We start from the raw sequence: 14950 nt of genomic DNA on the forward strand, positions 1-14950 counted from the left end.
ATCTGGACTAGAATTAATTTGTAGCTATACTGTAGCACAATGTCTGTGTGTGACTGGTCTTAAAACCATGATTTACTATTTGGTTAGCACTGCAATGGATTAAAGTAGGAAAAGTGCATTTTATAAAAAAAAATTGTATTATATGTATATTAAAACAATTATTCAAATGAATGAACATATACAAAATACAGTAACAAAGCATCCATTTAAAAAAATAATACATTCATACAGTTTTAAGCGGAGTATAAAATGGTACATGTAGCTCATTATTCCTAATAATAATATTAATAATAATAATAATAGTTAATTTTCATTATATGTATTTATTTTAAACATGCACAAAGCATCTTTATGTAATAGTTAGTTGCAATATTATTAGAATGTACAATACAATACAGTTAACCAATGCTCTGACCAAAAGAGATCTTGGTTATCTTTGAAGAAGTATGCTAAGCCAAAGTATGATTTTCACTTAATTTTGGGCAATGCCAAGCATTTGCCTCCCACCTTCTTAATACATTAACTACATAATACAACATAATTTAAGCATATTTTTTTTCTTGTTTATCAATTGTCATGTAAAATAGGCATTTTAGTAAAAAGACCTTGAATGACCCGTTTTTATTTGATTCCATGATCCATGACCTTAGCTCTGATAAATGAGATTCCACAGTCCCTGGACAGTAAGTAGTCACAGCTACTATGATTAGCGAATACCATTTCCATTCCCAATACATATACCATTAAAGTCAATGTTGTTTACATTTTTACTTTGGGAATAACCACTAATACTACAACAAGTTACATATAATCTTATACCAGAGTACAATTAATTGCTCAGGCATACATGAAAAGCACACACTCCAACAGTTTATATTTTAATATTGGTAAGTTATCTGTAAACATCCTTAGGAAAAACACATTGGGGGTTATTCTTTTTGATTCGCAAGGGCGATTCCCTTGCAAACATCCATTCGCAGCCTAGTAGGATCCACCAACATCATTTGATGGTCGGCGACCATCAAATGATGGCGAAGGTGCACGTATATAAAAGTGACTCATATGTAGGTCACTTACATATACGTGAACACTCAAGAGGAAGTGGATGGGCAGCTGACATCAGGTGGATTCAGCTGGGCGCCCCCCACACCCGCGTCATCGTCCCAGCATTCTCATTCTAACTACTAGGAGGCGGGGCTTACTTCTTCATCAACCAGTGAGAATCTGCAGTTTTTTGCAGCTTTTTCGCCTCATCTCGCTTATAGCCAATTATTATAGATAATCATGCCAACTTGCTGTTTAGGTGCCATGCTGGAATGATAATCTCTGGATGAGTATGGGCATCTGAACACTACAGTATGTATTGTTGCAGTAAAACAATCAAACAATAAAAGTATCACTTATTGTATTATGCTGGTACCATATTCTTCATAGTAATTCGATACTATACGGCACTTAGGTCTGTATTTGTTTTGCGTAAAATACTTATAATTAAAGTACATTGTAATGTACTCCTGCAACTTAAGTCCACTGTGCCTGTGATGTGTGCCAACATACAGTATAAGCAAGCCTTTGCAGATATAGATTTCAGTGCAATTTAGCTCCACTAAAGCACTTAGCTACTCCCTGAGATCAGCAGATTAAGGCCTTCTTTTACAATGACTGCTGATTAGTTTCTGAATGGAATAAAAGTATCTAGTTAGCACACCGCAGATCATCATGTATTAAAGATTATCGTAGCATCAGTATATGCTTATAAAATAATTGAAGTGGCATTTCTTAATTGAGTGAGTGGTGAGCAGGGAACTGCCTAGCATCAGCAATCTGACACCTTCCTTGATTCTTTTAAGTGCATTTAGGTTGCTATACTTCACTTACTGTAGGACAAGAGGGAAATGGTATCACTCCAATCCCATAATCTTCATGTGTTTATTTTTCATGCTTTATTATCTTTGAAGAAGATCTAGTTTGATACTTACAAGTTGTACAAAATGAACCCTTTGAGTGCCAACATCTCTGTGAGAAATGTTTAAAATATCTGCTAAAAATATCAGCGTCGCTCACATTTGTTATATAAATTCAAAATATAAAATGTGTAAAATAAGATTATATTTCCTATATAAGGTAAACATTACAGTTCATTATGATGACTAAAAATGTATGCATTTTCACACCTATTCTGACAAATTGACTTGACACTCAAAGGGTTAAATTGTTAAAAACAATCGCAATTGATTGATGTTCAGTTATTTATTGAATTATGCAATGTACTTAAACAATGATATAAGAAATGGCAATAATAATATTTCTGGAATTACGGTTAATATTTGTTTGGACAATTTTTTTAACAATATACATAGATGCTGTGCAGATGGGCATCAATTTTTGAATTTAGAAACAATCTAATTTTTTAGGAAAAAAATATTTCAGCTTAAAAAGCATTATACTGTATGGGTGTAGTTTTCTTCTGATGCGTTTCATTTGTAATGTCATCTATTCACAGGAATAACTGTTGATTTCAGGGCATTTCAACAGCTGCTGCCAGAAAAGTGGCACAAAGAAAAACCGGTGACGGCAAAGCGTCATCAGTTAAGTGATAGCAATCACAATCCCTGCTGGGTTTTGACCTGCATACGTTTTCAGGCCACACATTGCAGAAACATTACGGGGCATTTCATTTGTATATGCTTCCAGGCTATGTATTTGTATACATTACTAGGCCAGGCATTTGCAGAAACATTATGAGGCTAGGCATTTGTATATGATACCAGGCTATGTGTTTGTATACATTACCAGGCCACCCATTTGCAGGCTGGAGGAGAAGAGAGGAAACTGGAGAATACTCTCCCCAAAGGGCTGGAGCAGAAAACACCATTTGAAGATGGCTTTTAAAATTGGTTCAGACCACCGAACCCTATGGAGAATTAGCGGGTGTGCCAACTGCAGTGTTAGTTTGCCTAATGCTGGAGATGTTACTGAAATATCCTGCGCTAGATATGTGTTACTTTTCTTAAATAGAAATAAATAAAAAACTTCCATGTGCTCAAGAACAATTTTTATTTTGCAGGAAACAAATTGGTCATCAACTGCTATCATGTAAATTAAGTAACATGATATGCCACTTATATTAGGAAATCATACAGTATTATACTGTACTACAGTATATATGTGAAGATTAGGCAAGCACTGATTATGCAGCAGCAGTATATCACTGCTGATCCATCCTTCTGTCATATAGAAGCTTGTCCTTCAACAATACTGGAACCAGCTTTTTACTTCACCATCTGTTATTTAGATATCAATGCCAGGCCTGTGTCACTAGCATGGTTAAAAGATAAATCAATAAATATTTTATTTTTTAAATTCAATATTTACCCTCTCCATATCCTAAATAAGCTCCAGTGTTAGTTGGACTGAGCTGCTTTCCAATATAAAAGGGGGCCGTGAGTTTGAGGTCTCACTGCCATAGCGAAAACCAGCCAGTGGATGGTAAGTTTGTTATGTATTGTTTGTCGAAGTACTGTATTGTAATTATATATGATTCGTATCATGCACATCACTATACCTGGACATGCTGTCATGAGAAGCAGCAGAGTCTGCACTGTCCATCCTTTTACTTGCAATATTTCCATGATTTGAATGACTAGAACTTGAACCAGGTTGGTTATCAATTCTATCGAGTCCTGATTCTCTAGAAAGGGTCATCATTATGTGGTTTTGATAATACATGTGAATGCTCTCCCGGGTTGGAACAATGCCCTAAAATGTTTAAGACATTCCGTTATTTATTTTAAAGCGTAAATAATACTGAAACATATACATTGTTCCCTATTTTTTTTTTAAAAACAACCAAAACAAAAACAATACAGCTTTTAGTACAGCAAGAACGGACTTGGCCTCCAAATCAGTCCTGGCATTTGTGCATGTGCACGGACTTGCTGGGCATACCCATGCACACTCCTGGCATGTGTGTGCTGCTGATCCTGGAGTGCAGGAATGAGGGGCATAGCACCATGAGATGCCTCCATCTCTCCTGGACCCGACTGGTGCACAGAGAGCTGCCGGACCTTCCACAAGTCTAGAGGCTCTCTCTCTGGATGGACATATCGGCTCACCTGGCTATCGGCCCCTCTGAAAATTTCCAGAATTGCCAGATGGCAGTAGGGCCCTGTATTATAGTCAAGGATTAAATGTTTTGAGCCCGCACAAAGAAATACGTTATTATCAAATAAAAAATGATTGTAATAAGTTTTGTACAAGCTACAAATAACTTCCAACTAATGTGCACAATGTTTATGTTCTGCAAGTACCAAATATAATAGCTTTGAATGCTTAAAAAAATATAAACTGATATGACTTGAGCTGTTTTAACATCATTTACTGCTACAATAAACTTTTACTGTACAAAAAAAACTTTTTTTATTGTGTTCTGCAGGCAAATTTGTAGCAAAACATTTGTACAACTCACCTTTTTAATCTCTCTTGTGAGCATACAACGTTCTATCCTTAGCACTGTGGAGATATCAATATGTTCTCGAGAAATTGAGTTTAGCCAGGCAGTAAAACTATCAAGTGTGGCAAGGAAAAGGACCCATGTAAATTTCAAAATGTTAAATATCCTTTTGATAATATTATCTGCAAGGAAAAAAAAAAAGATTAGTCCCAAAAGACATATAGGGTGGGGAATTGGGCTAAATCCACCCTTGGATTACCAAGGCCTCTGTAGGTGCTCATGAGTAAAGAGAAGTCATAATGATGAAAGGCTTTTAGACAGGGGCATAACATTAAGTATACAATGGGTCTTTAGACTTAAGCAGAATATTGCGTATACTATGGGTCTTTAGAAATGAGCAAAGCACTAGGTATGTGATGGGTTTTAAACAGGGCAACTTAAAAATAAAACTTTTTTGGCAGACTGCACAGTTCTTTAAAGGACAGTTCTCCTAAATGTAGGCAAATGATCCAAAAGTTCTGGAAGCTACATTTTAGAAATAAATTTATGCTGTATTTCTGTTACACTATATAAATAAAAATAAATCAACTAAAGACTAAAGGAAGCTTACATATAAGAACAATTACCACTTCATTCTCATTGATGTTGTCGTGAACTGACTCTTACTGAAATCCTTTAAGCTGCCTTTATGTGTGATTGCTTATTCAGTTACTTGCTGCTTCTTTGCAACATGTGGCTTTTGAGGTATTGAAAAATACACGGACTTTAAGTATTTTTCCTATAAGTTTTAGGGTATTGACCTTTGTACTAACCAAAGTCTTGGCGTGGATAGATAAATTCTTGTCTCTTTACTAGGATAGCTGCCAAGTTTCTAACATTAAAATGCACAAATGTCTATCTGTAAAATATAGGAGTCCTTAAGCATAACTATATATAGATATGAACTGCACATTTTGTTCACGATTAATGAACAGGTAGAAAACAAAAAGTCACATTTTATGATTTAGTTACTAGCTTAGAGGTCTATAACTCTGGGTGCTCTCTAGAATGTATCATAAAGTCAAAGCAAAGCTTTCTGTAATTACAGTGATTTAGGTGAAGACATGTTTTCAAAACACTAGGACTTGCACATTACACATAGTATTATCTTTTTTTAATTGTTCTAGTCCATTCAAGCTATATTTATGTGATGTAACTTTGCTGTTCTTTTTTCAATCAATTAACGTTTTATCCGCTGCTGCCTGCCCTTACTTCCACACTACTTCCTTGAACATTTTTGAGACTGAGGGCCAGATACACTAAGCTTCAAAAGTGATAAATTGCAGAGTGATAAACAACCAACCAATCAGCTCCTGTCTGACATTTTTCAAACACACTATGACATATGAGGTAGGAGTTGATTGGCTGGTTGTTTATCACTCTCCATTTTATCACTTTTGAAGCTTAGTGCATCCAGCCCTGAGAAGCTAAAAGAGGAAGCTATCCAGGTTGTTATAGCAACATGCTATGTCACTGTCAGCCAATCAGAAATGTACTTCTCTGTGCTCTCCCCTAGTAAAGGCAGCATAAAAATCAATTTAAATATGTTCACACTCAAAAGTTAACAGTCAATGACAACTATGAAAAAGTGCAAAGAATTCCTATAAGCCATTACAATGTAATAACCCCTATAAATGATTTTTATTTAGGACAAATTATCATTGCAAATTTAGATGTAGTAATTATTTACAAAGCAATAAAATATTCTCTGAACACAAGCTAGAACAAAAATACTAATACAAATGTGATTTTATGTCAAACATACCTGGTCCATCTGACTTCTTTTTGCTTTGTTCTTCTTCTTTATCTTCACATTCTATAATTACATGACCTGAAAAAAAAAATACTATTTTGTATTTCTAATGTTTTTTAATGGTTTTTTTTTTCTATAGAAACTAATCAGTTACAATAGTTTTGCTATAGTTAAGTTATTGCTGAGTATAACATAAAGAAGCGATACGGTGGACAATGGACCATATACAGCATGTATTGGTAATTAAAAAAGCAGTGGACTGCGAGCAGAAAACCGCCCCCCCCCCCCCCCCAGACAGAAAGAATAATTGAAAATAACGATATATTTGGAAATCCATCTGTGCCAGTCTATAGCTTCCACTAATCTGTTCAAAAGTGGTCATCACTGGCATCATAGACCCACCCAAAAATGCCTAGGCACTCCTGCCTTTTTTACAATCACACCCAGAAAATGCCATGTTTCCGTCCCTTAATGCTCCTAAATAATGGCTTCCTCTCAATCTGTGATCTCTATGCGTACAGATATTTTTCCGCTAATTAACCCTGCACATATACAATATGAACTCTGCGCATGTGCAGTCAATTTGCTACTTCTCTGATTAGCAATCCTGTTAAAAGCAGGTTGTTACGACAATTTAAATTTGTGGAAGGTGCTTCATGTCTGAGAGGCACAAGAATTCTGTATAAGAAGTACTCCTCGATCTTGGTAAATCCACAGAGGACAAGATAGAGTCAGCAAGACTGATTATATAAATTAGGGAATGTCTCCCCCTACTTCTGAAAGGAGCTAAATTATGGACACAAGTGGAGAATAAAACAATTTGTTGTTGTCCATAGCAACATGTGAAATTTAGAATGTGAAATTTACAATTTGCACTAATTAGAGAATGAATGGGTGGGTATGGCTACATCACACTTTTCATTTATAAATATTCCCAAAAATAATCTCCACTATAGTTTGCAATGAAAAAAAATAATCCAATTTTGGTACACATATTGCATGCACTTACTCACATTCTGGATAAAGACCTAGAGACACACTGATATCCAGGCATCTACAACATTAACATTTTGTAAATGATGATCTGGTGATTACCTTCTGCTGTTCCCTTACGCCTCTGCTTTTCCTCCTTGCTCTCCTTACTTCTTTGTTTAAGGGCAGTTTTTGGATCGGTTATCCAGGCTTGGTAAAGAAACTAAACAAAACACAGTAATTTAAGTTAAATATGAAAGACAGATTGCTCCCTTCCGATACAAAATAATCCACTCTTGAATGACCGCTTAATTTACTACTGCAGTGACCTGTGTTAGATAAAATTTTTTAATATCTGTCATTTATGGCTGGTAACTGCAGTAGCATCTTATTTGAGACCTTCAAAACAGAGCATTGTGTACCAAAAGGAAGGATTTATGTTGGAGAATAATTATTAAGTGTATACATAGATAGATAGCTATATATATATATATATATATATATATATACTGTATAAATGTATATATATATATACATACAGTATATATATATATATATATATATATATATATATATATATATATATGTATGACCTACTTTTGGTAAATATTTAATTCTATTTTATCTGTGTTCTATTGTGAAATGTCCTTAATATTAAGATTTGAGTACCACTGAAATATGTACTGTTCCAGCACATGAACATAAATAAGATTCCTGACCTCACACACGTAAAATGGAACATCTATTTAATCATTTAAACATGACTCACATATCTGCTCTTCTTTCTGAAATTCCATGCAAGGACATTATATTGATTGTGTCATTAAAATTGATCCCTGAGGGTTGAATTTGTCAGTATAGATATTTGCCTGCAAGTGCAAACCAGCACTGCTAATTAAAAATAATCTACATCTATCAGCTGGCGACAGATATTTTCATTAGACTGAAACATACGGCTAAGCAATTAATGAATATATAATGATACCTTTAATGCTATTTACCCTGATAAAAGATTATTGTTACAATGTTGATGTATCAATGGCCATCAACTGTTTCACAATTGATGGTTCCCATTGATGGTGCCTTCAGTACTTTACATTGATGGCAGGAAGCATTGTCAATAAACTATGGTTTCAACCATCAATGGGTATCGCTAGCTAGGGATACATGAATGAGACCGTCACCATCAAACATCTGCCATCAGTTATGGATAAACCATCGGACATCTTACATTGATGGCAAAACCATTGACCATCAGTGACTAAAAAATCGATGGTTGTTAATCATGGATGCTTTATGGCCATCCCCCTGTTGACGCTAGAAGCTAGGAGTTCCTTCTTCCGAATTCTTTCAAATTCCTAACTAGCAAAGGGTGAATTCCACATTCGCCTGATCTATTTTAACTAGCACATCATTAGTTTAATTTCCCATTAATTATCTTTATACAAAACTGTCTCTCATTTAAAATGCACCAAAAGTATTTGATGCATGGTTAAAAATTGTTAAAACATGATTTATATGTTTACAGTCTCTACCTTACATAAAAGATAGATTTCATTCTTTTTTTGTGTAGCTGACATATACAGTATTGGATGAGATTGTATAATAAAATGTTTCATTATGTTATGGATACAAACCATTCTTTTCACTTGGTTCTGAAAAATATACTTTCTTATTGACTTTGCATGCTGGTACTGGCATGCTACTGTGCATCCACTCTCTTAAGACCGCACATGTGTTAGCAGACACTGTAGTGCGTAGCTTGGCAAAATCTCAGCAGCTACCATAGAGCCACAAATAGCAGCTACCATAGAGAACTGTGGGGGCTGCTATTGTGATCATTAATTGGGGGTACCGCAGCAAATATATAAGTTTGGGTTCACCCTACGTACATCTTAGGGATGCTTACATTTTTCCTGAAAGGTTATTTGAGAAATAAAAATAACTTACATAAAGATGACCCTTAACATTTATGTGTAGTATATGATGTTACAATTCTTTAAGTTGAGTGTTTATGTAGGGAACTTTATTTCTAGCTGTATTTATGTATTGTATTTGATCTTTTAATAGTACAGGGTTATATGAATTATATATTATTTTTTATGTTCCTTAAACCAACATGTATAGTAAAACTGGAATGGTCTCCACTTCTAACCATCCTATATTGACATGTAAAATATGCTGTGGAACAGAACATACTGCCGTGGTACTATAAATAGGTGAAGTCATTCAAGTTCTTTCTGTCAATTAACTTGTAATGATTCCCTATTTTTAAACTGTGCTTGAAAGAGGCACAACAGTCAAAGTCAAAGTAAAGAGTGCTGCATATGATTGCATGTGTGGAGTGTTTATACAGTGCATAGAAATGAACAGTATAACTGTTACTATGGATCTAATGATTGGAAACAGCTACATACAGAAATATGTAGAGAAAATCCCACAACAGCTGAGCAAAAAAAAAAAAAAGAATCATTGTATGCTGAGAATTGTTACTTTAATATTGTAGGATAAAATAACACAACTGTCTACAAAATCATTTTAAAACGTATGCTAACAGAAGCAATAAAAATAATTGATTTTATTTTCTCTCTGTATTTTGTCTGGTCTGGTTTGTGGCAAATTAGACATTATACGTTTAATTTATTTAACAGACTTATATTCAGTAAATAAAACATAACAATAACAATTACAGGATTTAAAGGGACATTCTATAGAAAAACACACAGGTTTCACTGAAACTGTGTGTTTTCTTGAAAAAATGTGTTTTTCGGGTGTCCTAATAGGATTGCCCCAAAAATATATATTGTTAAAAAATTATGAAATAACACTGCTAATTCTTAGCTATCTAATATCTACAGTATAGAACATGATTGGACCTTATTCTGGTCTGTTCCCATCAGTTGATTCGTTCCCACGGGGCCGATATTAGACGCATTTCTGCAGCCCCTGGGGGGGGGGGGGGGGAGGGGTACCCATCCCGGGGAACGTCCAGTGTCTCATGGCCATTCCCCATGAAAATGCTGGGCGATCCCGTGGTAATCGCCCGGTGACGTCGACTTCAGGGGTGGGCAGCTGACATCACCGGATGTCAGCTGCCCGCCCATTTCACCGGGAATGTACACGCAAATAAAAGTGACCTGAGAGTCACTTTATATATGCATGTGCGCACCACACCTTTCAATGGTTGCCGACCATCGAAAGATGTAAGAGGTGCTCACTGGCATGCGAATGGATGTATATGTAAATCATCTATTCACATGCCATGCGAACGCACGTGCCTTTCGAATGGTGGTCTGGCGTACCACCAGTCGTAGGGTGAGTTCTGGTTGACCCGCAAGGATGCGAATTCGCACCCAAATGAATAAACCAGAATAAACCCCTATATGTATGGACAATTTTTGCATTTCATTTAAATCTTCACTTTTTTTTAAAGTTTTGTCTTTAATAAAATTGGTATTTTCAATAGTTTTTCAAAAATTGCAGTAAACCAGCAATATACAGTAGGCGTAGGAAGACACACAACAGTGGTGGCAACAATGTTTATGGGAGACCAATAAAAAACGAGACTTACTCTATGTAGCCACATTTTATACAGTTTACAAACACCAAATTTGGCCTCATTAATGCTTTGTTTAAACAGAAATTGTAATACAGAAATTGTAATAATTGTCTTGTTATGTCCCTTTAAATTCTAATATAACTGTTTACCTCTAATACATTGAAAATAGTCATAAAACTAGAACAATCAATAATATACATTATATCACAGATTATCATTTGTTGCTACAAATGAAAATCATGCTGATTGGCATTGCACATTTTACAGCATGCAAGGTACCACAAAAAGCAGACTATAGACAAGAGCTAACCATGCAGAAGTACAAGCTACACATGCAGTTCATGATATAAACACACACCTGGGTCTCAGGGAAGCTGGAGTTTACATAGTTAATATGTTAAACTGACTAGGCAGAACAGTAAGTTACCAGGGACAAATATGGGGACTTCTACCCCACATCATATGAACAGAATATCTGAGTGTGCGTTCCTACCCACTGAGCGCTTGAGGTAACATATTCAGCTTATCTGGACTTTATGGGTATTTTAATCTTATTTAGTCATGTTTTCCTGTAACAAATATTTGATTTTTACAAGGTGCTGTCACAGGCAAAACAGATAAAATATATTACAGTTGCCTCATGCCCCTACAGCTAAGTGCATTACACGTATCATGTGTTGTACGAAAAAGAAAGTGACAGGTGAGCAACATTCAAATAAATAAAAATAGGGGACATGACAAGATGTATGGACAATGTTCCTAACAGGACTAGTCCATTGGGAAGGAAAAAGTTACACATTGAGAATCTGCTGCTCAGTGCAACTCTGTACTATAGATTACTAATACTAGTTTTAAGAGGAGATTTTGAGGCATCAGTATTTTTATTTTTTCCTGTATGGTACTAGAAGCCTTAATATGGTAGCACCTTATGTTTAAAATATGGTGTGCAGTCCAGTCCCCCCCCCCCCCCCCCCTCTTTCCCCAATATTTGTGTATATATTGTACACTTGAAGATAAAGATCCTTCATTCTGGCACCCCTCCCATCTACCCTCAGGTGTTTTAATTGGCACAGGTTCCTACATTGCTGACTATATGTTAATATGGGCTCTATTTAAAGGTAAGACCTACATACATTTATATACTGTGTTAGTATTAGAAATCTTAGGGACCTATCTAATGAAGTTCACCTGGATGCGGTGGATGGGCCCACACATTTGGCCAAATGTGTGCTAAGAACTTTAATTACACTCCATGTTAATTGTAAGAGTTTATCAAAATATTTTTTACTATCAGTGTTCTTAGCACTCAGTGTGCATTGGTAATATTCTTTTATACTGTATGAGATTTAGAGGCTGACAGTAACTTCAGAATCACATGTAGAGGGGGACTCAGAGGTAGATACAGTTATTGTAGCAGCTGCAATTTTTTTTAAGGAGCTTCTACTGAATGTTTATGCTAATACTGCATCCAATGGCCACCCTATCGGGACTGAACAGCTGCTGCTTGAGTCCACTTCTATGTGTACAATAATTCACTGTCATTGCACCATCGGTCGCACTATCAGACTTTGCACCTGCCCATGGCAGGTGCATAATGTTTAATTGACCATGCTTGCAACTATGTATCTAGATGCAGTCACCAACACACACCGACATGCAGGGGCGAATTTAGGGGTCAGGCCGCCCCTAGGCACAACATTTCTGTGCCGCCCCCCCCCCGCCCTATTTTAATGTAATCATATATGTATATACATTGTTATTTATAGATTTCATTAAAATTTAACTGTAGCCCACCTTAATATTTTTTTAGCACTCTGGACTGCTCACTGTACAGAGGACCCGGAGGGAGGGAGGGAGGCACTTATTAGTACAGTGATTAGCACAGTGTCTCTGTCAGTCTCTCTCCGGCTCACACGCTGTGACTGACTGAGCTCAGGGAGGATCTGCGTGCCGCTCAGCTGCTAGATATACAGCAGCCAATAGACTGTGTGTGTGTAGAGACGGAGGGGGACCGTCGGACCCAGCCACTAAGCGGTGATGTAATGTGCATGGCAGAGTGGGTGGGCAGCGGCGGGTGACGAGCAGCGCTGCCGCCAACATATGATAATTCATGTCTGCGGCGGTGGCGCTTGTCACTCGGCACTGCCCACCTGCTCTGCCATGCTGCTATTTAACAGAATGTCAGCCTGCCTGCCGCCCTTAATTGGTGCCGCCCTGAGGCCGGTGCCTCACGGGCCTAGGCACAAATCCGGCCCTGCCGACATGCCCCTGACTGTTAGCCCCTTCCCGCATCTCCAGGCGGTAAACATTAGGTTGCCCTGGATACTGTGAAAGAGGAGAAAACTTGAGCTTTCCCTGCGCCTACCTCTGTATTACTCCCAAATGAATTTTTTTTCCTACATTTATCTAACTGCCCTAACTCTGGCATTCTTATGGCTACATTTTGCATAATGTTTAGAGCTGGAAGCTCTGAAGATTTGTCAATGCATACAGCATTCAGTGCATTACTAATGTACAGCACTGTATATACTGTATAGCATGGGAGAAGAAGGTGGGTACATGTGACTATAATGAACATATATATATATATATATATATATATATTTTAATGAAAAATCTGGGTGATTTTTTATTGTTTTGTTCAATAACTACAAGTGATGACGTGACTTCATTGCAGATAACATTTGGCATTAGCAGGGGCGGATTAAGGTCTGTGGGGGCCCTGGACAACAAAATTGTGGGTGCCCCCACAGACAACTCCCCCAGGTCAAGCTGGTACCTGGGCAGCGTGGTCCCTGCAGCGGTCTGGGCAGTCAGAGCCAGGGTCCCTGCCAGGGCCGGTGCAATGTCCCTAAACACTCTAGGCAATTTTCAGTGTATGTCCTACCTTCCGCCCCCCCCCCATACCTTGCACCTCATGAGAAGAAAATGCTGAAGCCGCCACTGACGCCCATGCTGTGGGGGGAGTGCTGCAGGCGGCCACCGCTGACCTGCTCCACGGGGGGGGGGGAGGTGCGGGAGCTACCCGAAGTCACCGCTGAGCCGGACAATCATGCGGGGGGAGTGCTGCAAGTGTGGGGGGGGGGAGGTGCGGGAGCTACCAGCAGGAACCGCGGCGCTGAACCCGACATACATGCTGGAGGGGCGGGGGGAGTGCTGCAGGCGGCCACCGCCAACCTGCTCCAAGTGGGGGGGAGGGATGCGGGAGCTACCCGCAGCACCCGCTACACTGAGCCTGACATCCATGCTGGGTGGGGCGGGGGGAGTGGTGCAGGTGGCCGCCGCCGACCTGCTACACACGGGGGCGTAGGCTACTCGTGGCTGGGATCGGCAGACATACCTGGAGATAGTGTGGCATGCCCCGCTCAGCTGAGATGATAAATGGGCTGGCGGTGGCTGTATTAGGCTTCTTTCCAGCACCTCAGTGCCGCCCTCCAGTGGCCGATGCCCTAGGCAAATGCCTAAGGCTGCCTAGTGGTGGCGCCGGCCCTGGTCCCTGCAGCATATGAGAAGTCAGCAACGGGGTCCCTGCAGCAGATGGGAACTAGTAGCGGTATTAGCTACTAGTTCCCATCCGCCGCAGGGACCCCGAGGCTGACTTCTCATTCAAGGCAGGGACCCTGGCACTGACTGCCCAGACCACTGCAGGGACCCCTGCCCACCTGCGCTGCGCCGCCCGCCTGTGCTGCCTGACCCCGCTGCCCTACCCTGGAACCCGGCAACTGGTGTGGGGGCCCTTTATGTATTGGGGCGACCGCCCCCGTCGCGCCATGCTTAATCCGCCTCTGGACATTGGTGATTCATGGTAATTGAGTAATACTGTGTGTGCTTTTTTTTTAAGTAAAAAAAAAAATAGTTTTCTTCATTGTATTAACTACTATGCATCAGTTATTTTCCAGTGATGGTTAGGCTATTTTGGGGTAAAATCTCCAAAATGCAGTTCGCCAGATGTAAGCACAGGGATCGCAGCAGATATTGTAGATATCTCTTTGGCTCATCCCCATAAGATTATGGAGCTGCAATTTTACTGCATACATCCAGCTTAGCAGAGTACCCGATGCTGCAGAACTCATCTATGGTGGGCACCCATCTATATCCATTGTGACATCTGTTAAAGGGACAGATCTGGGTGCTATCTGTGTGTGTAACAATTTATGGGTGTTTCTGGGCTTCA

At 38.7% G+C, this 14950-nt stretch overlaps 1 protein-coding gene across 6 annotated transcripts in view; it reads right to left on the minus strand.

Moving 5' to 3' along the window:
• PIEZO2 (piezo type mechanosensitive ion channel component 2) overlaps positions 1–14950 on the minus strand; it is a 360808-nt gene that overhangs the window by 37610 nt on the left and 308248 nt on the right. For all 6 annotated transcript variants that reach the window (XM_083187662.1, XM_083187660.1, XM_083187659.1 and 3 more), the window contains 4 exons: positions 7341–7440; positions 6258–6323; positions 4469–4635; positions 3566–3759 (listed from right to left, as the gene is read on the minus strand). In XM_083187662.1, the coding sequence (XP_083043788.1) occupies positions 3566–3759; positions 4469–4635; positions 6258–6323; positions 7341–7440 (527 nt within the window). The remainder of the gene's footprint in view (positions 1–3565; positions 3760–4468; positions 4636–6257; positions 6324–7340; positions 7441–14950) is intronic.

Source organism: Crinia signifera, chromosome 5, assembly GCF_055691185.1.
Source record: "Crinia signifera chromosome 5, ASM5569118v1, whole genome shotgun sequence".
Classification (NCBI taxonomy): domain Eukaryota; kingdom Metazoa; phylum Chordata; class Amphibia; order Anura; family Myobatrachidae; genus Crinia; species Crinia signifera.